The sequence below is a fragment of the Mesocricetus auratus genome, unplaced genomic scaffold (genome assembly GCF_017639785.1).
Source record: "Mesocricetus auratus isolate SY011 unplaced genomic scaffold, BCM_Maur_2.0 Super-Scaffold_4256, whole genome shotgun sequence".
Taxonomy (NCBI): domain Eukaryota; kingdom Metazoa; phylum Chordata; class Mammalia; order Rodentia; family Cricetidae; genus Mesocricetus; species Mesocricetus auratus.
In genome coordinates, this window is record NW_024429182.1 from 130,356,065 (window position 1) to 130,383,460 (window position 27,396).

The 27,396-nt window shown below is 44.6% G+C and overlaps 1 protein-coding gene across 3 annotated transcripts in view; it reads left to right on the forward strand.

The window, feature by feature from the left end:
- Positions 1–27,396, forward strand: part of Lrrk1 (leucine rich repeat kinase 1) — a 138,452-nt gene that overhangs the window by 10,151 nt on the left and 100,905 nt on the right. The window contains exon 1 of one of the 3 annotated variants that reach the window (XM_040730659.1): positions 685–864. The exons of 1 other annotated variant lie outside the window; for it this stretch is intronic. In XM_040730659.1, coding sequence (XP_040586593.1) covers positions 819–864 — 46 coding nt within the window. In that variant the 5' untranslated portion in view covers positions 685–818. Of the gene's footprint in view, positions 1–684; positions 865–24,324; positions 24,671–27,396 lie in introns of those variants that run through there. One more of the 3 variants, XM_040730661.1, reaches the window with a different exon arrangement.

The following is a 27,396-nucleotide window of genomic DNA, read 5'->3' on the forward strand; positions in this document are numbered from 1 at the left end:
CCTGTGGCAGGGAAGACTGTTTCAGACCTATTTTGCAACTCTGGCCAAGAAAGTTGGCTTCTAGAAGGGAAACAAATACTCAAATTCTACAGGGGCAGCTTTCCCATCTTTGAAAAGTCCCTAGAATACAACATGTTATAAAATAACTGAGTTCTTTATGCGTGCATGAGTGGTTTTGAAAAAAAAAAACACCTCACACTTTAGCTGATCACATTATTCAAATTCCAGAGGTCTTTGGAAATGGTATTTTTACAGCTTCTATGTGTGTGCTTTGGATGTCTTTGTACAGCCCCTACCTATTTCGACTTGTAGGTGTTTAGAGAGGTTTCAAAGCTCATGTGCGTGCAAACACAGGCCCAACTTCGGCATCATGGCAGGTGGTCTGTGTGCTCAGCAAGTGTCTTTGAGGCATAAATGAGAGCCAGGAAGGCGTGTCATGCTTCAGTCTCGTGAGAATGTCAGAGGGGAGCTCCCCTGAGGTGCAGTAGGCATGTTAGAAAGGCTTGGAGGGTTTCAAAGGTGCTAGGCCAGAGCTACTAGCAGGTAGACAAACTCCTTTGGCAAACATGACATTAAGTGTTCTTCTGTATGCCCGATACCAGCTAGAGTGGAAAAACCTGCTCTACCAGTTGAAGTGAGGCATCTGGGAAAGTAGATCAGCTAGGAAACTTCCAGGTAATTCAGTCTCTCCTACACAGCTGAAGGTGTAGGGAGGGGCTAGAGGGGACATCATCTTTGCATGAGGGTCCTGCCCTTGGCCCTGAAAAGTCTGACACAGCTACCTACCTCTTAAAGTACCACCAACTGCCAGACCCAGCATGGACCAAAGAAGATGGAACATTCCAGAAGGTCTTCAGATCTCAGGTTATTACATTAGCTGCTTGAAATATCCTGCTTTTCCTTCTTCTTCTTCTTCTCCTCCTCCTCCTCCTCCTCCTCCTCCTCCTCCTCCTCCTCCTCCTTCTTCTTCTTCTTCTTCTTCTTCTTCTTCTTCTTCTTCTTCTTCTTCTTCTCTTCCCCCTTCCCCTCTCCTCCTCCCCCTGCTCCTTTTTCTTCTCCTCCTCCTTCTATCTTTGGCATTTAAAAATATGCATCAGTGATCTGACATACTACTATAGCCATGAAGTTTGCTCATCTTGCCTTCCAAGGCAAGGAAATAGACTGCATTAGGAAATGCTCATAGCATGCTAGTCTACATACATGCGTCTCATGTCAGTGTCCCGTTATGCTTGCTGGGATGTGCGGGGCACATGGATGGATGGTACGTTTCTAGACAGGTCATGGTCAGTAGAGGTCCCTTCTCCAGCGTGAGTTAGAGTACAGGGCACACTGAACCTCTCCAGGAAGCATGTTGAGGGTCAAGTAAGTAGTCTCTTATTAAGTGGGCAAAGGAAGAGTGGCTGGGAGATGTCCTAGCTGGTCATGGTCGGCCCACACAGGCAGTTGTTAATCTGCTGCACCTCATTCCTACAAAACTGAGCCCAGCTATGTAAGCTCTGGGGCTTAATGAGACTTGTAACACGTCCCTTAATCTGAGGTTAGAGCCTCACTTAACTATTAGTCCAGAATACACTTGCTCACTTCTCACTAGCCATGCAGCGATGCCAGGCTTTTTAGAACACTAACGCTCGGAGTCTGTCCTGCTGTCAACTAGCTCCACCCAGTAAGAGGACTTCAATCCCTGCAGCCCCGTCTTTAGGAACTAAATACTCTTCCATCTTAAAGCCATACCTGGCTCTCCTTGCAGATTCCTTCTTAGGCTAACCCTTCTGGATGCTCTGAAGGGCAGACCCCATAACATGTTCTGATCCCACAGTGTTTAACCTTTTTCCAACCTCAGTCTGTCTATGGTTCAATCCTTGGCGGATGGCTTCCTGGGTGCAGGGAAAGAGCAGCTCCCACCTGCTATGTGAGGGTTCTAGGAAGGCACCTACATGCCCTTCCCCCACTCTGACTGGCCAGAGCATGAAGGTGGTGGCTCACTCCAAGCCTCAGCTCTCCCCTCTTGCCTCTTCCCTGATCTGTATTGCTTCCTGTGATGTCACCCCCAGTATGGGTGGGCGCACAGAGTAGCCCTATCCGATGGTGTCAGTGCTGAAGCCCAGCCCAGGCCCATTTCATGCTCAGCAGCCAGCACAAATGTTCATTCCTGCCATCCATGATGGTATTGAGGAAGAGGTCAGTGTCCTGTGAGCACAGATTCCTGTGAAAAAGGACAAGGAGTTCATGCCCCTGTTTGGATTCCTAATCCATGCCAGTCAGACTTTGAAAGGGCCCATTCTAGAGTTGTTTTGTTGTTGTTTGCTTGTTTGTTTGTTTTAATGAAATTCTTTGGTCCTTCAGTGATGGTTCCCTCATCTCATAACACAAAAACCTAAATGACAGGGCCTGGAACAATTTTGTAGGAACCGTGCCAGGCTCTTTGATGTTTTACCTTTTTCCTTCCTGGGCTTTTGGTTTCTGATTCCGTTTCTTACTCAGAAAGCTGGGAAGCAGCAGAGAGCCTCAGCTCCCAGTGGCGACGGTTTCAAGGGAACTAACCAATTGGCTCTCTGCGAGGCTGTGTTGCTCGTTTGGGATGTCCCCAGTTTATGTGCTTTGGAGTTGCTTTCCACCAGCCATATTTCCCGTTGGTTGTGAGTTCATCAGGACATAGCCCCATCGTTAGCTGAAGTCCTTCAGCTTCTCTCTGTAACATCCAGCCACCCTTGTCTTCAATCTATCCACGTTCTGTTTAACCACCATTCTATTTACTGAATGATATTTGCCGGGGACGTGGGGGGCATGGTAGGAGCTACAAAGTGGAAATGTACTTCACAAGCAATACACTATGCCTGGGCTCCTAGCTCCAATGTTGTGGGAAGAATCAATCACACATTAGTCAGACACTGCGTTTCAGCAATGTGGACGGATTCAGGTTTCAGTTTGTTTTTCCAGTTCCTACTGAGGCTGGACCTTCTCAGGTCTCATCCGCTACCCAGGATCCAAGGGTGTGTGGCCAAGGGTGTCTTAAAAATCACTTACTTGCCTGGGCCTTTCAGGAGAACCAAAAGGAAATATTTAACTTCTGTGACACTTGGAGCGTTTCAAAAACTCAGAGGTATTTAAAGGCTCTGAGAGCTTGTGGTCTATTGTTGCAAATATAGATTGTGCAATGGTACCAATATGAGGTTGGAATTTGAATACAAAAGACAAGAATGACACTGAGGTTCCTGCCAGAAACCGGTTTTGGACTAGAGATGGTTGTGTGAGCCCCCAAAGACAAGCAGGTGGTTGCAGGTGGTCCATACCTATGGGGACTAGTGTCAAAGGAGCAGGACCCTGGCTCTGCAGTGATACTGGGTGGGAGGAGGCATGACAGGGTCCTCAGGCTGCCTACTCCTGCCCCAGCTACCAGGTTCAAACACATCAGTGAGTATTTGTTCCTGCCTCTGTGCCTAGACTTCTCCTACTTATTCTCTCTGCCTGCCAGCCCCACCTGTCCCTCTTCTGCCCAGCTATTGGCCATTCAGCTTTTTATTAGACCAGTTCAGTACCTTAGGCAAGCAAGGTGAAATACATGCATGCATCTTTACATAATTAAACACACATCCTTACATGATAGTCAAATGCAGCATAAACAAATGTAACACATCTTTGCCTAGTTAAAATAGTATTCCACAATAATTTCCTATCTCAAAGTTCAGGATTACAAACAGGCATCTGTATGTAATTCCATGGATTCCTTCAGGAGACTGAAAGAATACAGGGAGATCCATGGTATTTGTTGACACTTCTCATCCTGTGCAGGGCTGATCACCTTTAGCTGAAGGTCTCCCCTTCCTAACTTCTTGATCCTGCGCGCGCACACACACACACACACACACACACACACACACTATTCCTGTTTGACATGTATGATATTCAGCTGTACTTTTTTGTGGTCCTGGGGTCTTACCCATGGTCTCTTGCATCCTTGGTCAGTGTGTGCTGTCACTTAGTGTACATTAAGCACATACATTAAGTATGCAGCTTTTCACCTGAATGATGTCAGAGCTCACTCCATGTGGGCCATGTGCATAAACACAATGCTATTCTTTCATCATTCCCTTAGTGAGGTGTCTCCAGACTCCCTACAGCTTGCCTGTTAGTGTAAGAGTTGAGTATTACCGTATGTGTCCCAGCAGAATTGTAGAATCACAGAGTAATCACAGTAAACGTTATCAACATCCTATGTGTCCCTGGCCAAAGAGACCATTTGGACACAAGGAGCCAAGATCCAAAAAGACCAAAGAGTGGAGCCCTGTCCTGGTATCTGCTGCCCAATGGTCTTGTGGCCAGTTCCTGGATTTCTTGTTTGGAGAATATGCTTGCTCCTCTCTGCCTTGTCCATTAAGGTTGTCTTATAGCCATAAGCATCTCTGTCACCTTCATGAATACCACATTTCCTCCAGGGCTCTTCCTATCGGCATTGCATCTCCATGTCACACGTGCGGCTTTGTGGTATGCTCCGGTTACTAAGACTCCCGCTTAGAGTCCTGTGAGGCCCCACTGTGCGCACCCTGCCTTTCTCTTGTACTTTTATCCCCCTCCCTCCTGAACTCTTGCTTTGGACTGATTGACTAGAGTGCCCCAGAAAGAAAGCTCTTCAGAAAGGCTCTGGGAGACCTCATGGGACTGCGGGCTGAGAGGCGTCTCCACCTTCACCTCCCGGGCCCTGCTTTGCCCCCACCTGCCTTCCGGGTTTGGCAGAGGAGCCGGTTCTTGTTCTTCGATGTGGTTTTTTTCTCTCACTGTTCTGTTCCATCCATCTTCTCCTTTTCCTCTACTGAACACGTTGGACTCTGCCCTCTGATTCTGCATTCTGAAGTGTGATAAGGAACAACTCAGGTAACGATCCTTTCTCATCATGATTGTCGGCAATGGACAGGCCGAGGGTGTATTCCTTTCAGGCCTGGAAATTTTATTTGATACTGTTTTTCTCCTCTGCTTCCTCTCCATTTTATCTGTTTCTGTGGAACACCTCTTGGTTAAGACCCATGTCAATTATTTTGGCACATGTTTTTGTTACTTGTTTGTTTATATGGGGGTCTCACTCTGCACCTTAGTGCAGCCTGGAAGTCACTACGTAGCTCAGGCTGCTCTACAATTCATGGATGCTCTCCAGCCTCAACATCTTAAGTCCTAGATCACAGGCACAAGCCCCAACTTCCGGCTTGTCATTTGTACTCAATTTCCAAAAACCAATTCCTACCCTTCATTGTCCTGTTCATGTATTCTGCTCCTCTGTTATATGTGTAGTATGCTCTTGAATTCTGCGAGGAACTATAATTGGAAGTTATTTGTTTTTATTTTAATGGCAACTATTTTAATGTTTTCTTGGTTATTTTTTATCTTTAATTAAAATACCTACAGTGAATTCTAGTAAGACCAAACACTGTGTGATATATTCCAAAGCACTCTCCCATCCTCTGGATCTTATATTCTTAAATGCTTCCTTAGAGTTGGGGTAGCTGTCCCATCTACAGGTGATCACTCACAATTACTTAGTCCCAGCACTTCAAGAAGTAAGTGGTACTCACTGCTGTAAGAAGTTTTACTGATCAAGATCAGAAGCAGCACAGTCTATGAAATACCAAAAGGTGTTTTGACAACACAACCATTTAACAAAACAACATCAATAAGTTCCCCCAACACAGCCATTCAGCAAAACAACATCAATAACATTTTCCCTAGGGCCTATGACTTCCCTAGTGAAAGAATTTTACTATGTTGATAGTACCAAGCATAAACTCCCTCCTATGGAACAGGCCTCAAATGCAATCAAGAGAAAAACTGGTTACCCCATCAACCATCTATTGTACCGATGGGGGAATCTTGCCTGGTAGGTCAGTGCTGTAGCGAGAAGAGCCCAGCTCTGAATAACACTGTGGATGGCTTTTCTCCCTAGCAGCCTGCACAGTGTCTTCCAACGCTATGAAAGCCAGTCATCAAAAAAAATTTCCCTACCAGTTCAAGACTGATTTCTCTGCATCCTGAACCTAAAATATGTGGTGTCTTCAGCGGTAGGATCTTACCATCTAGTTGTGATGGCAATAACCTGTGTTGTTTGGGGGTACCTTGGAGCCTCTCTGGCCAGCAGCTTGCAGAGGTAATCCATGTCTGGCCCATGTTTCATTTAGAACATGTCAGTAGATGGCATGGGCTCTCAGATTTTCCTGGTTGACCGGAAGGAGGGAGCCATGGGAAGGTAGAACCAACATTTGTTGAGCACACTGTAAACAACCGAGGACAGTGTGCCTAGCCCTCATTCCTTTGAGAATTTATTCACTGTACAGTATGTCGAAGCCTGCTATGAACTAGGCTTGGGAAACTGGAAATGCCTTCCTAATGCTTATAATCTAGAGGGGAAATACAACAAGCAAGAATTAATTAGCCTGATACAATAAACACTCTGTGATTGCCTAGGTTTGTCTGGGCCAAGAGTCTGGGAGGGGCCCAGCTAAGCAGTTCCTGCTTCACCCATGTGTCTGGTGCCCTAATGCTCCTCTGTGGGACTCTGTGTGCTTTTACATGTCCTCTCATCACCCAGTCACACAGCCCCACTTCTTCACAGTCTGCAATTGCAAGTTCCTAAGTCCCAGTGGTGGAAGCTTCTAGGCTTTCAGAAGGCTCAGGCCCAGAACTGGAGCTGCATCACTTCAGCCATCTCCCACGAGTTAAAGTAAGTCAGAAAGCAAGCTCAGATTCAGCCTACATAGGAAAGAGGCTCCACTAATGCACAGGAGAAGAGCAGAAAGTTAGTGGTTATCTTTAATATGGCAACTCTTCATACAGCGTTTGTTTTTAGTACTCTAAGTCATTTTGAAACGATCTAACGTGTATAGGAGGATGTGCATAGGTTCTGTGTAAATAAATGCTGCATGACACTTTACAGAAAGGCTATAGCATCCATGTGCTTCGCCATCCAGAAGGATCCTGGAACCAATCCCTGCAGACGCCAAGGGCTGACTGTGTGTGTTACATTTTCTAAGGAGAGACATACATTATTTTTGCCTACTGGGAATTTATGAATTTGATATTTGGAGTTGTTTTTAAAGCCAGGTTGGTTTTGATTATTGCTTCTCTTTGTTTTTATGAGTATTTAGACCTCCCAATTTGACTTTGTCTATACAATTTTCCAATGTTTCTAATGTAGAGGAATCAAGACTTATACAAACATCTTTAATTGCTCCTCCTGACATCAGATTCAAAAGCACAAAAGGCAATACAATGAAAACCTTGTCTTTCCTTCCCACCCCCTCCCTGTCTTCTAGTTTCCTTTCCTTCCAAAGGACTGAAAAAAATGCTCAGTTCCTCTTGTTATTTTTTAACCCCAGAAACCACAGGTTCTGTCTATGGCATGCCAGTCCGAGTCTGTCTGTTCTCAGCCAATTTCAGAAGTTAAGCAGGATCTGGCCCGGTTAGTATTTGAACGGCAGGAACTGTACTTTCTTAGGCTTACATTCTTAATGGTGGTTTTCCTTCCACAAACCTTTCATAAGCCTGTGCAAAAGTGTGTGCTTTATCTCCATTTATTATTTTTTTTTGTATTGTGGAAGTTTTGAGCGCACACAAAATGGAAGAGACCAATATAATGAGCCCCACTGTGCCCACCACAGAGCTTCAGCTAATTTACACATGGCCAGTCTTGATCTGTGAATGTTCCTGTCCTTCTCTTCAGATGATTGGACCTATACACAGACTTACAGCTTCAGAAGTCTAAAAACATTCACAGCACATTACATGCACACATTAAAAATTTTTTAATGATTAATACTATCTAGTCAATAGTCAAGTGTGCCTTGTTGTCTACTAACTTGTTTTTCGTTGTTGCTGTTTTTCTCTAGTCCAGTTGGCTGAATCATTGTCTCTGTGTTTTTCCGATCAACATTGCTCCAAAACTCTTAACTTATATTTTCTCCCTCATTTCCGTTTTCTATGCAGTTTCATTTCCGATAGAGTCACGTGGTCCTTGCCAGTTCCCAGTGTCTGGATTTTGCCTTTTCATTCTTGTGGCCTGGCATGTTTCACTCTTCCCTGTGGTTTCTTTGGACCTGGAGGGCTGGTTAGATTCAGAGAGATTTGTTGGCATGAGCACCTGATCGTCCAGCTGTGCATGTCCCCCAGGAGTTAATGAATGTCTGGTGTCTCTCTTTGATATTCAGATTTTTCCCAGATATTTTAACTGGTGTCAACCTGATATTCATTATTATGGTCCTGGTGGGTTTTCCAGTTTTTACACACCAACCCTTCATTGTTGCTTGGATTATTTATTACATTCAGGTTTACAAAATACTGAACCTTTCTCCTGATGTAGATTAATTGGTAAAATCCTTCACTACCATGAAGTCCTGCATTTGATTCCACAGTTCTGCAGGAAAAAAATCCCATCACTCAGGAAACAGAGGCAGGAAGATTAGAAGTTCAAGGTCATCTTTGGCTACACAGCGAGTTGAGGTCAACCTGGGCTTCATGAGATCCATCTCAACAGGGGGTGAGGGAGCTTAAAGCCATTCCTTCTTCAGGTATAAGCAGAAGCCACCTACAGATAAGTTCTTCTCTCTGTCCACCATGACCATGTGGTTCCTTTGGTCACAGCTGTGGAAGATGCCAGAACTGATGCTCAGCTCCTTCCATGTTCATTTTCTAGAGTGAGTCAATTCCAGAGTACTTTTTACAGGCGACCAATGAGGGCTTTGCCCTCTTAGTAGTATCACAATGAGCATATGGATCTGAACTTCTTGATTGTTCCTCTTTGGCCAGTAGGCCCTTTAGGCGCGTTCCTCTGTATTTGACATGAACCTCGCAGTCTAATGACATTCTGCTTTCTTACCTGACAAGGTCACCAGAGTTTGAGTTGTGCTTTCCCCATCCCGGACCTGCAATCCACTGTCTCTCCCAGGAGTCCCCTTTTCTCAGCTGATCTCATGATCTCTTATCCTTTATGCATACTTCATCTTGTTCCAGTTGCTGCCTGAAATGTCTCATGTTTGCACCCCTCTCTCCTCACCGCCCTCCATCCCACGCCTTTTGGTTAATCTGTCTTCCTTAATACTATGTATTCCCTAAGACTCCTCTAAAAGATTGCCCTTGGCTTTTTTATTCCTCTTTGCTTTATATTCTTCTTTCTCTTTTTCTGTATTTCCCACTTCATTTTCCAGTTTCTTGCCTACTATCCTGTCACTTCTGGGAACTTGTTTTATTCAATTTGGAAATTATACTCACCAATTAGATTATATTTTTAGATTAGATGCTTCTTAAATTCATTTTATTTTTATTTGTTCTTTTTAGTATATTTTGTCATTGTACAAATTAAGATACATGGGACTGGGATAATATAGGTTAATTTTATTGGGGAGAAGTCACTTACATGAGAAACCGATAAAACCTAGGATCAACACTCTGAGGATCAAAATTCAGCTGCCCTCCCTGACCCGACCAGAACCGAGAGAGAGAACAAGCCTGCCCCTGACCCCAGACCAAATCCCACATGCTCACATACACATCTGTGACAACGCCCGAGCATGGTCAGCTCAGCAGGTGCATCTGTTATACCTCTCACTACATTATTATTTATTTATTATTTTATGGGTATAAGTGGTTTTTATCTGAATGTATGTCTGCATACCACATACAAGCCTGGTGCCCCGGGAGGCCAGAAGAAGGCATCAGATCCTCTAGGACTGGAGTTACAGATGGTTGCAATCTGCCATATGATTACTGGGAATTGAACACAGGTTGTCTGTGAGAGCAGCTTCTTAAATTTTACTATCTGTGCATCCAACTATCTGTGGGAAAAAACTGACCTCTACATACCACATTTTCATACTTCATTCATATCAGTCTCCCACAGAACAGCCGCTAGCATACAGATGCATAGTATTGAGTGTCATAAGTAATCTGTGGATAGGTGTGCACACGTTACATAGTTTTATAAGACAGCTGCAGATATTGGTGTTGAAGGGCCGTCCTGGATTCACCTTGCGCGCACATGGGGACGGGCATCTGTACTCTCCATGTCTGTTACTTTCTTGTCTCTGCTCCCAACCCTGCCACCTTCACTGATGCAGCCTCTGCTTGACCTTCCAGATGACAGAGTTCTCCCTCAGCCCCGTCACTCTGTTCTGCACCTCACCTGCTTCCACACTGCCCTGCTCCTCTGGTGTTCATTTCTCAGAGTTGTCTGTCTGTCTGTCTGTCAGTTTTTCTAACAGTGGTCCTGGCTAGAGATGGGCCTCTGAGATGCTGGAGAGTTGGGGCCTAAGGCGATGCATTGGGAAGTTCAAGTGTTGACTCATTCCGTTCCCCCGAGGTAAGGGTGACATTTGCTGACAGCAAGTTTTACCACGAGAGCCCAGATCTCATTCATTTCGGTGACAAGCTTATTTGTGGAGATTTCCCCACCAAGTCTGGAGTAGTGATGGCAGGATATATCAAGACATTTATACTCTTAGGTCCAGCTAGACTCTGCCTCGGACAGACACTGTCACCATCAGCTGCTTATGTTTCTGTGTGAACTCTGACATGTGTCACATCTGCCTGGCTTCCAATGAGCACATAGTCTGGACTGAATGCCGACTTCCCTAGCAGTTTGGTTCATCTCTGACCTTCCCCAAATGTTGTAGCTATCTAGTTAGTGGCCACTCTTTGTGTTTGAGACCTCCATAGATTTCTGTAAACCCAGCACCGGTCCCTAGAGCTTGTATAAAGGAGGCAAGGAGACTGTGGTAGACTCCCTGTGGGTGTACACCGAGCTTGTCTCATGAGGAGGGGCATCTATCAGGTGTCTAGGTCTTGCCTCCCACCCTCCCTCTTCAGAGCAAATGGAACAGATCGCTTTCGCTCCTGCTGCCTGGCATAAGCGTAAGAATTTGTTCACTGGGCTCCCTCTCTAAGTTCCCCCACAGCAACCCCAGTTCCTCCTGCTTCTGTGCTCAGCCCGGGTGGCCTCAGAACACCTCTAGCCTTCTCCAACCCCATACTCCATGACTTCTTGTCCTCTTCTTATATTAATATGACTATTTTTATAATTGTAGTTAATTTTTTCTATCAAATTTATTTGCCCTGTGTACACTGTGTGGATGTATGTACCATTGCATCATGCATGGAGGTCAGAGGACAACTTGCCTGAGTAGGTTCTCAGTTTCTATCCTATGGGTCCTGAAGAGTGAACTCAGGCTGGTAGGATAACAGGATAACATTAATTCTTTGGTTTGGTTTGGTTTAATTTGGTTTTGAGATGGGGTCTCTCTATGTAACCCTGGCTGTCCTAGAATTCACTTTGTAGACCAAGCTGGCCTCTAACTCACAGAGATCTGCCTTCCTCTTACCTTCCAAGTGCTGTGCTGGGATTAAAGGTGTGTACATCACTTCCAGCCAAGATAACACAAATTGTTAAGGAAGTTAATGGCTTTAATTTTGTCCATTTGAAGTTTGCCACCTTCATAAAACAATGCTTGTAGTCTCTCATCTCCTAAAATCTCTAAAAAAAAACTAAGACTTCCTTCTTTGTTGTTATTGGCCATAATAATATCTACACATTTAAAGAAATACATGGTGGCTTTAGGAAGTTGCCAAGACAAGCTATCGGAAACTCCTTTTTCTAAATTGGACCTAAGACAACATCCCTTTCTCTTACTCATTTTTTATTCCTTAAAAAATTCTTAACTAGAAATAAGCACAGTTCTTCTCCCTCTTTGGCCTTTTCTGCCCTCATGTGTTTGCAAGGGATGTTGTCTTAAATGTGCAGCCTCAGGCCATTCATCCTAGAGACAAGTCATAGAACGATCAAGAAGGGAGGCAATGAGTCAGGGTTGATAGGTCTCAGGCCTTGAGAGCAGAGCCAGACATTCTCCCAATATTTGTGGTTACTAAGGAATCTTGGAACGTGCTTCAGTTAAATAACCAGAGAGAGAGAGAGAGACACACACACACACACAGATATAGACACACAGACACAGATAGACGGAGACAGAGATATAGACAGACAGACATGCAGACAGAGACAGACTGGCACACAGATCTACAGAGACAGAGAGAAACAGAGACAGAGATAGACAGACAGACACACACACAGAGACAGACAGACAGACACAGAGAGAAACAGACACACACACAGACACACACACAGATATAGACACACAGAAACAGATAGATGGAGACAAAGATATAGACAGACAGACATACAGACAGAGACAGACTGACACACAGATCTACAGAGACAGAGAAACAGAGACAGAGATAGACAGACAGAGACACACATACAGACACACACACACACACAGAGAGAGAGAGAGAGAGAGAGAGAGAGAGAGAGAGAGAGAGAGAGAGAGAGAGAGAGAGAGAACATGTGAGCATGTTACGTCCAGCCAACCAGTTTGCTCTAAGGAAGTAGGTCTGTACAAGAAAAAAATATCGTGACAACCACAGGCTAGGGTTGGTCCATCTCAGGCAGCCACACTCTAAAAGTCCAGAAGTGTGGGGCGAACCCCCAAGGAGCTGTGGATGCTGGTTGCTGGGCTGTTCAGTGTGTGCCTGGGGATGCAAGCATTAACTCTGTGGAGTGCTGTCTCAATGCGGATGGGTTGGGTCCCTCCGTTTAACCTCCCAGCCATGCTGTCATCCATCACCCATCAGAGCCATCTCAAACCCACCAGTGGAACCCATCAACTTTGATTGCCACTGGTACAGAAGACCCCGATCTTGGCCTGTGTGGTATTCTTGTTTTTGGGTTAAGAAGGTGAACGACTAGTCCCACGTTAGTGAAAGTTAGCCAGATTCTGTTTTTGTTGTTCGAACTTGAGGGTGTGGACCTCTGAAGATGTGGAGAGAAGGGAGAGTGCGGATGTCTTTACACCTTTTCCCTGACAACAGGGCCAGGGTTCCCTCATGAGTACCACATATCTGAGAAATGTGTGTCAGGCAATTTCATTCTCAGGTGAACATTACAGACTATGTAGACTTCCACACATGGGGTAGCCAGGTGCATGCCTAGATTGTTGGTTACCTCTCTCTGTCTACATATATGTATAGAGTTTTATTTTGTCTAGAGAAATGTAAATGTATGTATATATATCAGATATATACCATATATATCACATATATAGGTATGTATATCACATATACATATATATCACATATATAAACACACATTTTTGGTGTAGCTTGTCGCTCTTAAAGCCACACTAACTAAAATAAGAATAATGGAGAAAGAAAATGATATAATCAAGAGATGCAGTATGTGTGAGATCTATGAGACGTTGGCGTGGTGATAAGCGATCTGTTTACAGGGGTTGCATATCGCTGGAAGTACACTATAGGACTTGGTGTGCAGGGTAGTGCAGCAGGCATAGGAAACAACAGTAACTCATTGTTCTGGCCACTTCATCAAGCATGGTGGAGTGCTGTGCTTTGCAGGAGATTCATCTGCACCTGCATCATCACAGACATGTGAACAACGTGTTACCACCCCATGTTAACACAGTTTCGGTGACACTGGGAGACAGGGATTCTTCAGCTGCACTATCCTCTCATGACCCAGCATCGTCAATATCAGCATTCATGACCATGACCATCAATCAATAACCAAAGCACCACGAGGCCTCATGACAATACTTCAGAACTTACTGTTTGGATATGTAACATAATCAACTCTTAGTTTTCCTTCTTCCAGAATTCATTTTAATATAAACAAGTAAAACAAATGTAGATTCTTACCATTTTCCCTTTTTTTATACTTGTCTGGATTTCACCTGTTTCTTTCATATATTTTGTACATTTGATGCTCTTTTTGACAACCGTATAGTATTCTACAAAATAGATGTACCACGTTTTCTATAGGCAACCTTTTGTTAATAGACTTTGTGCTCTTCCTAATATTTACGTTAATAAATAATCCTAGCTGTTTATTCAAATGTTAATGAGTCTGTCCACACAGTAAATTACAAAGTATTGTGACAAGAGGCATATGCTTCTCAAAATCAGACAGATGTTAACAAATTGCCTCCAAGAGTATGTATTCTGTATTCTGTATGTGTTTGGCCTTGCCCATTTTCCCATAGGCCAGCCACTAGTGTTTGGGGTTATCCTAATTTGCTATGTGAAAAGTTATCTCAGTATAGGACTTTGATTATAGCGGAGCAAGCATGTGCCCCATCACTAAGCTGTGCCCCAGCACCCAGTATCTATCAATGGGAGTGGACATACTCTCTCATGATGAGTTGGTAGCAGTGAAGAGTAGATTATATGCCCTGCTGGAGTCCTCTCTCCATATCCTTTGCCCATCATCATTTCCAAGGGACTCTTTGACCCTTTCTTACGAATTTCAAAGCACCCCTCCTGTAGACGGTGTGCCTGGTTAACATGCAAGATGCCCTGTCAAATCCCACAGGAACACAGAAACTGAAATATAAACATTTGATGTTCATAGGGTTGTAAGAAAACAAAAAGGGTAGTCTTTTAAAAACCTGACTTATTACATGAATTTTCAGATTAGTATAAATAAAAAAGGCCTATGAAAGGAAGCTTTAAACTCTGGACATGAGAACTATTCAAATGAATCAAATACCATCATAGTTAGAATGGCTTAATATCATTGATCCTTTTCAACTCGTATTCCTTTGACCTACTACTATTGATTATTTTTAAAAACCATATTCTTTTTTATATGTACAAAACTCATACTGAACAACGAGTTGTGGAAGACTTAGCTTTGCAGCTATGTCCCATGCCTCTGTCCACCAGTTGAATAAACACACACAAGTGTTATCATTATTCTTTTAATATTGTCAGTTCCCAGGAAATTGGTGTTGTAATCCAGGGCAAGAGCAACTAAAATACAAACAGAACTTTTGAGGGGAGCATGAAAAAATATACTAAATTTTATCTAGAAATTTCATTAGGGGCTTGCCTACAGTTTCAGAGGCTTAGTCCTGAAGCTGTATGCTCATGGTAGGTAACATGGTGGCAGGGGAGCAGGGGAGCATAGAGACAGGGAGCATGGTGGCAGGCAGGCATGGTATTAGAGAAGTGTCTGAGAGTTACATCCTGATCCATGGAACATATAAATGTCAAGGAGCTTCCCCTGTGTTTCTTCTGGAAGTTCTGGAGCTTCCAGACATTCGCGTCTTTAATCTATTTCAAGCTAAGTATGGGATATTGTGTAACATAAGGGTCCAATTTCACTCTTTTTTATAGCTAGACATTCAGCTTTCCCAATACATTTTGTTAAAGGGACCATTGTTCTGTCTTTGTGTACTCCAGGTGCCTTGTCAAAAATCAGCTGATTGTGTATGTGTGGGTTTTATTCTGGGCTCTCTATTCTGCTTCACTTGTCTGTGCCTAGGTGAATGACAGAAACATACTGTTTTGATTACTGCAGCTCTGTAGTGTAGTTTGTAACGAGCAAGTGTAATGCTTTCAGTTTTGTTCTTTTACAAGACTGTTGTAGTTATTTGGGGCTTGTGGTCCCGATTTTAGGAGGTTTTGATGTTGTTTTTTTTTGTTTGTTTGTTTGTTTTATATTCCTGTATGGAATACTACTGGATTTTGATAGAATCTGCAGGTCACTTTGAATAGTCTAGAAATTTTTATAGTATTAATTCTTCCAGTCCAAGAATATGATATGCCATTCTGTTTATTTCTGTCTTCTTTGATTTCTTTCATGCACATGCCTTTTAATTTCTGGTGTTATGTAACAGTTTTCTCTGAGATTGAAACACTCTATTCTACAGGGAAGGGCCTTAAGCATGAAGGTACACAACTCAAAATGCCTTCAGGAAATCCCTGAAACTGGCCAGCTTCTCTAAACCCCTACCTGTCAGAATAAACAATAAAAGACAGGGAGTCTACCTCAGACCGAAGCAAGATTAGCCTCCAAGACCCTGAGACCAGACCAGCTGCCTGGAAGAAGCAGAAACAGCCCAGTTGCCTATATGAGGTTTAGGCCTTGTGAGGCACCTGGAAAGGACACTCTCCAACTTTTGAGCTGCCTGCAGATTGTGCAGTGTGCTCCAAATTTAGCTTTTGCGAGCTGTCACCCAGCTGGGGTGGGCTTTGGTGATGCAGCTGTCTTTGAGTCATTTCTTCTCCTGTAAGTAACCCTTCACTAAGATTCCTGTAAGTAACCCTAAAAAAAAACCAAACAAACCTCTGGTTCACCAAGTTGGTCTTTGGTGGTATCCATACTTTAGCCTGTCATGGGTTTCCTCTCTGGGGTGAGTAGATTTGTGTGTTGTGTCTCCACAGGAAAAGTTTTGTCACAAAACACCTTGGTTAAATTTACTCCTAAGTATTTTTGTAGGTTTTGTAAATTATAGTGTTTCTTGAATTCATTTTCTGATTGTCCATGTTATTGTGTGGAAATGCAGGGGGTGACTGTATGTTGATCTTGTGTCCTTTGGCTATGATGGATCTTTTGTTAGCTCCAATGGTTTGTCATCTATAGAAATCATTTAAACCCTTCTTGATCTGGGTGCATTTTGCTTCTTATTATCTACCAGCTGACTTGGCTAGGACTGCTAATGCTACTGTGAATAGAGGTGTGAGTGTGTCCCATTCCTGGTGTTAGAGCGCTGGGTATGATGAAAACCATGGCTTTGGCACATGTGGCCTTTATTGTGTTGAAGTCCTTTGCTTCTATACCTGGCTCACTGACAGTTTCTATCCTGAAAATACATTGCATATTGTCTAATGGTTTTGGTGTGTCCACTGAGATGACCTGTTAATGTGTGTCACTGTCGTTGTTTAGCATATGTTGAATCATCCTTGCACCCAAGGATAAATCTCACTCTCAGTTGATCATGGTGGGTGGTCTTTTTTTCAATGTGCTGTTGAATTCAGTTTACAGATATTAGGTTAAGAATGTTTGTTTGCACCTATATTCATCATGTTTATTGACCTGTAATTTCCCCTCTTTTATTAATTTATCCATTGACAATTTCCTATATGTATATAATATTCTGGTCACCCATTCCTCTCCCTGTCTTCTTCCCACCCCATCAGCTCCCTTCCTCTCTCCAAGTTCAGTCCCACAGTCATTCCTTGTCTGTGTGTTTGTGTGACCCACTGGGCTTACCCGGGCCACCCCGATGGTTGTGAAGCTAGTCAGTGAAATTTGAGTAACCCACCTGTGACAACATCACTACAAACTTCCTCTTTTTCAACAGCCCTCTTCTGGCCTTGTGCTCCCCTGAGGAAGGAGACCCATGAGCTTCTCCCCCATCTGTGACCAAACATTTAAGGCCTTGATCTTCTGTAGAGTCTATGGAGGGGATTACAGTTGCTTGAGTTCTGAGTGCCACAGCCATACCATGCCTGCTAGGAGACATTCACAACGTTCCTCCCCACCATCCAGTTCTTACATTCTTTCTAACCCCCTTTCCTGTGTCCCCTGAGCCTTTGAAGAGGTGATCTGGGTGCCTCATTTAAGGTTGAATGCTCTACCGTTACTTGTTCTCAGAGCTCTGACCACCATGTGTCTCGACACTAACCACCATTGACTCTGCAAAGAGGTTTCTTTGCTGGAGGCTGAGGACCGCACTAGTCCCCAGAACGCTAGACAGTGAGATCCTGTAATTTTATTTTCTTATAGTGTCCTTATAGGATCTTGGCAGGCCAGTCTCATGAATGAGCTTGAAAATCTTCCATCCTCTTCAATGTTTGGGACGGTTTTGGAAGTATTGTCACCAATTCTTTCATATTGATAAAATTCACCTTTGCAGACATCTAGTCCTAGGAGTCCCTTTTGGGGATTTTTAAAAATTATTGTTTCAATGTCCTTCTGTCTGTTCATAGTTCTTATTTATGCATAATTCATTCTTTTTATTTTTAAGATTTATTTTTATTGTTGTTAATTATGTGTGTGCGAGCATACAGGCGTGCACAAATGGATGGAGGCGCCTGTGGAGACCAGAGGTTTTGTAGTCAGGCAGCTGTGGGCCACCGGACACAAGCACTGGAAACCAAACTCAGGTCCCCTCAAGAATAATTTGTACTCTTGCTACTGAGCCATCTCTCTAGCCCATAATGGCTTACTCTTGGTAGATTGTAATGTTAATGTCCCAGGAAATTTCTACTTTTCTGTTTCCAGTTTGGTGTGTTATTCACAGAAGTATCTTATGATCCTTTGTATTTCTGTACTGTCAACTGTAACATTTGCTCTTTCACTTATAATTTTATTAATATTAGTCCTCTCATTTTTCTTCATGGATAGAGCTGAAAATTTCTCAATTTTACTTGAAAAAAAACCCACCTTCACTAACTCTACTTACTTTTCTCTGTTGTCTTCTAGTCTCTGTTTTCACTCACATCTTTCCCCCTGTCCTTGAGGTTTAGACTCATATATAAAGGCGCATTTTCCCCCTAGTGTGGTGCTTACTGCTGTGCGTCTTCCTCTTGGCGTGATGTTGTTACATTCTCTGTGTTTTAAAATGTGGAGCCTCTATTTTAGTTTGCCTCAAGACTCTTCCCAGTTGCCTTCTTCCAGTAATCAGTTTCTAGTTTCATCCTGCTGTGGACAGAAGTGGGAGATACACTTCCTGGATGTGTTAAGCCTGACTTGCAGCCATCCTCACAAATGATCTGCCTGCAACCGAAGACTGTGTATCCTCCTGTTGAGTGAACAGCTCTGTGTGTGTGTGTCTATTCCATCTGGCCTGACATTGTTCAAGTCCGCGGTTTCCTTCTTGACTTTTCATAGTAGAAATGAGGGTGGCAAAGGCACTAAACTATTGTATTGTTCGTTATTTTTTCTCTGCTTCATATCTCAGCCCTCCAAGTGCTGGGGCCACAGGCATGTGCCGCCACACCCAGCTTCCCTTGAATGTTTAGTGAGCTTCTGCTGCATACCAGGTAGTTAGTGCCTGTCTGACTGTGCTGCGACTCATGCTGCCCTACCCCGAGTGAACACTTAGGGAGCTTAATTCATTGTTCCCTCTGCTCCCCAGCACTGTCTCCTGCTACCTGCCACCTGTTCGCTCACTTGTGACTTAAGTTGCATCTGACTCCAAGCCAAGTAACCAAAAGCAGCAAATTACCTGTGCAATTGACATTGCCCGATCTCAGATGGCCAAGGAATAAGATAAGAACCTCAAACTTCATGGTTTCTATAGAGGGGCAGAATCTCTAACTTAGTTGTAAGTAATGACAATGGCTTGGTGTTCCTCCAGAGCCCAGCAGGGGTCAGGCAGTGTTCTAAGCACTGCCCACACCTTTGCTCTGTTGACCCTGACTAGGCACAGAGCATCTGAGCTAACTAGGTTCTACCGGTCTAGTTTTGTGGCAGAGGAAGAAGGGCAATAGAAGCACACCAGGGACCAGGAGAAGGGTGCTGATGGCATGTGAAGAGGAGGGAGTGATGGGTGTCCCACTCCTCCCTTCTGGCCTGGAGCTCTCTGAGCTTGGGATGTCCTTCCTCAGGAATGCTTTGTACTTCTACTATCGTGTGTTCCTAAGCGCGTGGTCAAGTTGCAGATCCCTGTACGGACTGGAAAGCCCCAGACTACTACCTTGAAATTGCATACATTTTGACCTGACATGAGCCCTGTAAATGTTATTCTGAAACAGCCTGACTTGGGGAACAGAGGGGAAACTGGGGTGGGGGAGGCATGAAGTGATTCTTAGAAAGAAAATTCCAGAAAGGGCCCGAGTATATTGGGATTGCCCTTCACCAGGAGGCTTCTGTACTTCTGGCCCATATCGAACGAAATGTAGGAGGGCAAGACTATAGCTGAACCCCTCCTGGCATGCAGACAGCACTGAGGAAGTTTTTGGTGGGTGCCTGTTGCGTGCAGAGCATGTTGCTGTGCACCCGCAGCTGTGAGTGAGTGGGGCCTGGCTTGGGGGAAGTGCTGGGCAGACGCCCTCCCAAGAGGGCAGGGCCTGGGTCAGACCTCTTGTAGACAGAGGAAGGAGACAGAAGCCCAGGGGGAAAGTCCACAAGTCTTCTTCAGGGGACTCCCATCTGGGGTGGGTTCTGGGAGGAAGAGAATGTTGACCATCAAGGAGGGTGTGGAGACTCTTTCAGGGAAGGAAGGGAAACTGGGGTCCATTCGAGGAAATTCAAACACACTCAGTAGCCTCATACAGACTCAGTGGAAAGAAGGGGCCTTGCCCCCTTTGTGTATGTGTCTTTTCTTATTGGCACACACGGTGTACTCAGTGCAATCGTTCATAGGTTTCATCCTATTGAGAAGGTGAGATTCAAACATCTTAAATGCTTGCCAAACCCTGGGAGGCTTTAAGAGTCAGGCTGAGGGCTTGAACTCCATTCTGACAACTTAACTACAGTTCTGTTTCTGTCGCCCAGTGCTTTTCTTAGTGCAGTTCTCAGTAGAAGGAGTTACTGGAAATGTCTTGGTGTCTTGTCTAAAATGTTTTTCTCTGTTTAAGTCTGCTCTCTTCCTTTGGGCCTACCTCTCTATGAGGAAGCCGGCTTCTGTTAGAAAGCTGACTTTGAGAACTAAAAAAGCGTGCTCTGGGAAACTTTATTATTTTAGTAGGAACAGAGAAATAACTGGAAAATAGAGAGAAGAGTTCTGCAAAGATGACCTGAGGTTCTTCTATTAAAGAAAAACCACCTTTGAGAAACAGTCATCTTGTCTTCTCCGTGTGAACAGTGTGGTGGATTGTCCCCATTTACAGATTTCAGTTATCACAAGCATCAGACCACGCAACAATGAGCATGTTCGTGTACAGAGCTTGGTGTGTGTGTGTGTGTGTGCGCGCGCGCACGTGTGTGTGCATGTATATGAGTGTGCATATGTGCACATATGCATGTGTTTGCGTGTATATGTGTGCGTGTATGCGTGTGTGTGTGTGTATGTGTGTGTGTGTGATGAACAGGCGTAGGCAGGCTTATCTTTCTCTCATTCCCCACCTTACTACCCTGAGACAGAGTCTGTCGGTACCAGAATCCCCCCTGTCTCAGCTACTCTAACTGGCACTGAGCTCTCAGCATCTCCCTGTCTCTACCCCTCAGTGCTGGGATTACAGTTACTTATGGCCATGCCTGCATACTTTATTTTATTGTATATGAGTGTTTTTCCAGCATGGGATTCGTGTATCACATATATGCCTGGTACCCGTGGATGCCAGAGGAAGGTATATGATCCCCTGGAATTAAGTTACAATTGGTTGTGAGCTGCCATGTGAGTGCTGAGAATTGAACTCAGGTCCTCTGGAAGAACAGCTGGTGCTCTTAACCATGCCTGGAGTTTCTAAGTGGGTGTTGTCAGTTCGAACTCAGGTCCTCATGCTGGAAGAGCACACGCTCTTACCCACTGAGCCATCTCTCCAGCTCATTCTTATTTAGTTTCCTTTCCAGGGCTGGGTATCAAACCCACGGCCTCACACATGCTGCTGAGCACGTCCCGCTGCTGAACTGTTGCGCCCTCAGTGTTGCACGGGGTTTTTAAATATGTGGACTCATTCCCTTGGAGTCATTTCCAAGCAAATGGGACTGTTGTGTCAAAGAATGTTCTAATCTTCTGGCATTTGTCAGCACAATCACCTCAAAGATCAGACTAGGAATTACTTTTTAACTTTTATTATCTTCAGTTGGGAGTATTTCATAGTGTGTTAAAGGCATTGAGTAAAGGAACTATCTTTTCTCTGGGTTCTCACTCTCTCAGACCAATGGTTTCCTTTTCCAAATCTGCTCCTGTTTGTTGACCATCCCAAGGCCTTCAAACATCTATAGCTGGATGAAGGGCATGGTTTCTGCTGCAGGTCTTTAAAAGTAAACGTCAGGACAAACAGCATTGACTCAAGCTGTGTCAGCACGCTCTGGCCCAGGGTCAGCACATAGGAGCTATTAAGTGTCCAGAGAGCAGAGGAGCAGTAGCTAAGCGAAGGTTTGGAGAAGGAGCTAAATTTAGGACAGAAGCCATCCTTGCGCCTGTGTCTTGCTGTCTCTTTCTTGCTTCTGCAGGCGTAAAGGACAGACTGCTTCCACTTCTGCTCAGGCTCTTCCATCCAGCGATGCAGGACACTCCCTCTCACCATGCACACCATGGCATGGCTTATGTTGAATAAGCGTCTAATGTTTAGTTGGGAGTGCATAGCCCGGCGTGCAGAGGTTGTGCTCTGATGCATACCATGGCATGGCTTATGTTGAATAAGCGTCTAATGTTTGTTTGGGAGTGCATAGCCCGGCGTGCAGAGGTTGTGCTCTGATGGCAATGGTCCAAATGTTAGCTCTACTGTTGAGATCTGGATACAGCCAGCTTCCAAACCACCCCAACCCTGGTCAGCTCATGATAGGTGGCCATGAGATGCATGGCCTTGCGTGGGTGTTGACGGGAAGGTGTGTTTGAGTGGGACATCTCCCGGAGACCAAAAAATAATGAGATTAAAAAACTCAGTTACTTTACCTGTGAGGCAGCTACCATTCTCATTTTTTATACCCATTAGTTCATATTTCTAGGTGAGAGAGCAAGAGGAAGAAGGAGAAAGAAGGAAGGCAGGAAGGTACGTGTTTTCCTGTGGCCTTTCCTTGTTAGACTCCTCATCACAGTCACGTTGCCCAGCATGAACAGCCTAGAGAGGAAAGTTTTACTCGGCTTCTTGGTTTCAAAGGATTTGTCCACCGCATCAGGAGAGCGGTGGGGCAGATTAGCACACACCTTGGCTTATGGGAAGCCACGGGAGAAAATGCCTGCACTTAGGGATTTCTCCTTCTTTTATTTTACACAGGCCCCCAGCTTCAGGGGAATTTCCCCCTTCAGTTTCTCCTCTGCAGAAGCCCCCACGGACACTCCAAGAGCACACTTACCCACCCCTCAGGCACTTTTCAGTCCTTCAAGATTTATCATCCCTGGACTGGGGACAATGGCAATATGATTTCGATCCCTGGGATTCTCATGATGGAAGGAGAGAGTCAGCTCCTAAAAGTTGTGTGCTGACCTCCACAGAGACACGCAGACATGGACACACGTTCACGTGTACACACACAGAAGTAAATGTGAGAGATTATTTAAACACCCCTACACTTTGCAGCATGTGCCTGGGCGCCATGCTCTCCCTGCCAGCTTTATGCATTTGACTGACTCATAGTCTCTCATCTGGAAGTCCCAGGAGGCCCTACATTGGAAAGCAGAGACATGCGCTCCTTGCTGTCCAGAGTCAGAGCACAGCTTCGCTTCTTCGCTTGTCCCCATAGAATTCTGGGAACTTTCAGTCATCCTCTTTGCCTCCCCCATTTGTGCACAGCAGCCAGGACTTCTCCCTCAGAACGGGGTGGTAAGCATGACATTCAGTGACCGACACCAAGCCCCGGAACTGTGGGGGAGTCCCAAGCGTCTGCGTCCCTGGCATTGCTATCTCCCTGGCTGAATGGTGTGTCAGTGGCTGGCACCGGAGCTCTGCAGGAAGTATATTTGTAGCTTTTTGTTTGGGGTGTGTTACTGTGCAGGTTAATTCCTAAGAGAAAACCACAGGTACACTGAGAACTCACCTTGGGTCTGGTCACATGGGATCATCTTGCTTTTTGAATAGTCATGATATTCGCAAGGTCTCCTCCAGTGATGGTCAATGTGCTGTAAGATGTGCCAACTTCATCACACTGTCCCAGCAGTGAATTTTATATGCCTTTCCAGTGGCATTATAGGATTGTTTGCTCTGTGTGTGTGTGTGTGCGCGCGCGCGGAAGGGGGCACCCCCATATGCACACATGTGTAGGCACACTCCCAGACCTGTGCCTGCCATGTTGTACATGTGGAGGTCAGAGGCAGCCTCTCATTTCATGACTTAATTGTCTACCTCCTCTGAGACAGTCTGGTTACCAGTGGTTAGCCAGGCCAGCTAGCCTGTCCTCATCTGCCATCTCTGGTGAGGGCATGCTGGGATTACAGCAGCCTGCACTTCCACCTCCGACTTTTAGGCAGCTTTTGAGGATTTGAATTCAGATCATTGGGCTTATATAGTTGAGTGCCTTTACTTACACTATTTCCCCAACCCACCAATTGTGTGTGCGAGGATTATTATTATTGTTGTTAAAGAAAACAGGTCCTTTATGTGTGATTTCTCCCATGAGCAGTCTGTATACATAAGCACCAATCTCTCTTTTATTCATAAACATTTCCATGGATAAGACTAGCCATGGAGTTCTAAGTCTGTGTCTGTGAGCTTTGCTGGAATGAGACTCACTCACCTCTGGATCATAGCTGGTCCCCAAGCTCCCAGCTCAGCCCCGGGTTCTCTCTCTCTCTCTCTCTCTCTCTCTCTCTCTCTCTCTCTCTCTCTCTCTCTCTCTCTCTCTCTCTCTCTCTCTCTCTCTCTCTCTGTGAGATGGTGCAGCAGCTAGCAGGACGGAGCTGAGTATTAACCATCTGGAGCCAGGGACAATCACATTGGAGGGTCACCTCCCTCCCTGGCACTCTGCATCCTCAGCCTCTTCCCCTAAAGAAATAAAGGCTTGGATTTCACCGTAATGCGACCCAGGGATGAAAACTGCTGCTGAAGCGGAAACCTTCCACCAGTGTCTGGGAAGACAGAGGCATTTGGCTCTCTGAAGGATGCTAAACCCGGGGTCATCAAGGCGGGCCCTGGAGAGCAAAGAGGGTGTCACCTCCGAGGAGGCCTGGTCTCCTTTCCTGGTGCTGTGGCCACATGGGGACTCGGTGGAGGAAGGTCGTTAAACAACTCTGACCAGGTTGGTAGCTCCTAGAGTGTGCTTGTCTTTGTTCTGCAGTGAGCTGAGGGTCGGTGGGTCACTTGAACTTCGTGCTGTTCTGTTGACGCAGGTGAATGCCATCAACGATGTCATGGGTATGCCAATACAACGGCAGTGCCTTTTTTGAAGGTCGCAAATGTGTCTCTCAAATACAAAGGCACCATGCATTTTAAATGGACAAAATTGCCTCCCATCATAGACATTTAATTTAATGCTAATGAGAGAAATCTCACACACCCATGCATGCATGCATACAGGTGCTCGCACACACATGCTATCCACATGTAGTCAAAATTAGATCTCACGGAATTAAATCCATTTTTATATAACTTCCCATTGCCCTAGATTTGTAGGATAAAACAGTAGAGAATGTTTTTAGTTATTGTGTCAGGAGAAATGACGAGTTCTGTTCTAGAAGAAAAGAGAAGAACGGCCTTGAGATAGACCATCCTCGGGGACTGAGGAGTGAGATAGACCATCCTCAGGGACTGAGGAAGAGGAGGCTGTCCTGCAGTGTTCTTGGCATCATAGGGAGCCCCTAGGATAAGTCACAGGGTCACAACACCCTCATTCTGTAACATCCGTGGGATTCTGTTGCTGAAGGTCACTGGCAGACGGGAACCCTTTCTGCTAGTGTTTCTGTAATCAGGATGATTTGCTTTTCTAAAGCAAGAATTAGGCAATTCCTAGGGATGGAGTTGTTGGCAATAAGCATTTGGATTAGACAGGGCTGGTGATGTGACACACTGTGTGAGCCTGAGAGTATAAATAAAACGCTGGGTTGAAAGCAAGTATCAAAAGACAAACGCTGTTCTCTCTCTAGGGGTTCTAAAATATTTTCCTTCTTTTCGTCAATATTTCTTCACACAATGAACTTGAATTTACAACCCGAGTCCGGGGGCATCCAGGCTGGTAGCAACACATGTCGTCAGGATCTCAGAGCTTGCTTAAGTGTTGCTTTAGTGCTCCTGGGTAACCCATGTGTGTCGTGTCTGTAAGTCTTGCCAGGCACCACATCTCTCTTCTTGCCTCACTTGTTCCTACTTTAACTGACACTCCTAAAGCCTGACAGGAAGCGCAGCAGAGTGTTTCTTGGAAGAGGCTGTCAGTTAGTCCTTCTTTTCCTCTACGTACCTAGGTAGCCGTATCAATTTGCAATAAAAGCAAATGACACGCTTGTCTGTAGTTGTGCATGTTGGAAAAGGTCATTGCTGTTTAGGAAAAAAAAGGTCTTAATAAAGAGGGTGGAGAGTTTTAAATATATGAAGCCAAACTATTCAATGTTCTCTTTTCATACCAGCTCCTGATACTTGAGACATTAATGTTTTATTGTGATAGAATCGATTTGGGAAGTCCCTATGTTTTCATATGACTTTCAAGTCTATGTGAAGAATACATGTATTAGTGTGGTGTTTTACTGTGTAAAAGAACAATGTTATTTTGAGCAAGGTGATAAGCATAAATAGGTAAAATAGGTAAACAATCTCTCAACTATCTTTAAACCTTGTATCAAAGTAGCCAATTCACAGATGTAGAACTGTAGTGTATTGGATTCAAACAATAGAAATTCCGTGAAAATCTTTACCTGTAAAAACAAAAAGAGTATCTGTTCCTGGTAAGGCAAGACTTCTGTCTTTAACATGAGATGTTTCTGTTTTGCTTATTTTTCCCACTGACTTTCTGTTCCAGGAGTATGTGTGATTTCTCTATCATTTAAAGTAAATCAGCCATACCATTCCAATACAAGAAGCCTAGTAAATAATTTAGAAAACCTTCTCTAGTTCCCCTGTTCATCTCTCACAATCCATCCTTAATGCTTTTTGTTGGGATCTCATTTTTCTTTGAGTAAACGTAAGTGTTAGTCACCGTGTTTGTTATCTCTGGAAACTGCACTGCACGGGATTGGCAATAAGGTGTGTGTGTGTGTGTGTGTGTGTGTGTGTGTGTGTGTGTGTGTGTGTGTGTGCATTAGTGCTCTCCCGGCTGTCTGATCAGGCTAGAGTCCCAGCTCACAAGAGCCAGGAGAGTGCACATAGGATGTTCATGCAACTTAAGAAATTGGGGACCAGGCTGAAAAAACAACACTGAGGGATTTGAAGAGAACAGGGAAGTTTTAGATTCCCATGACATCTCTCACTCCATGCGTACCAGCATTATTTAAAGATGGTGTTAAATTCCAAGCACTCTTGTAATTTCCTGGGAGCTGTAGACCTGTATAGTCAAAGGAGCACGGTGCTCCTTTACTTCAATAGCTAACCAACTTTGTGTTCCTAATGGGAGCAGAAGCAAAGGCACTCGGGCACACTAGTTATGAGATCGGGGCTGTTTGTTTAATTGTAAAAGACGAGCCATGCCATGGTGAAACACGGTTCTGATGGAGGCTCCGGAAGTGACTCCACCTCCTTCTCACCCTTACTAATGGCTCTTCCCCTGCCTAGCACTCTCAGCTGTGAATAATTGATGGTGACTGTCCTGATGTTGGGGAGAGGAACTGCTTTGTTTACATTGTGTAGTCACACACATGCAAAGCTTTCTTGTCTTTCCAAAAACAGAACCTAGAGGTCTCCCCTCAGACCCAGCAGCCCAGGTATGTTAGGGATGCTGTCAGTCACGTACGATGATAGACTTTTCATGGGTTTTCAGAACAATTGCCTTTGGAATGATCAGATTCCAGCTAGGGTGTGTTGTTATGACCCTGGATGTGA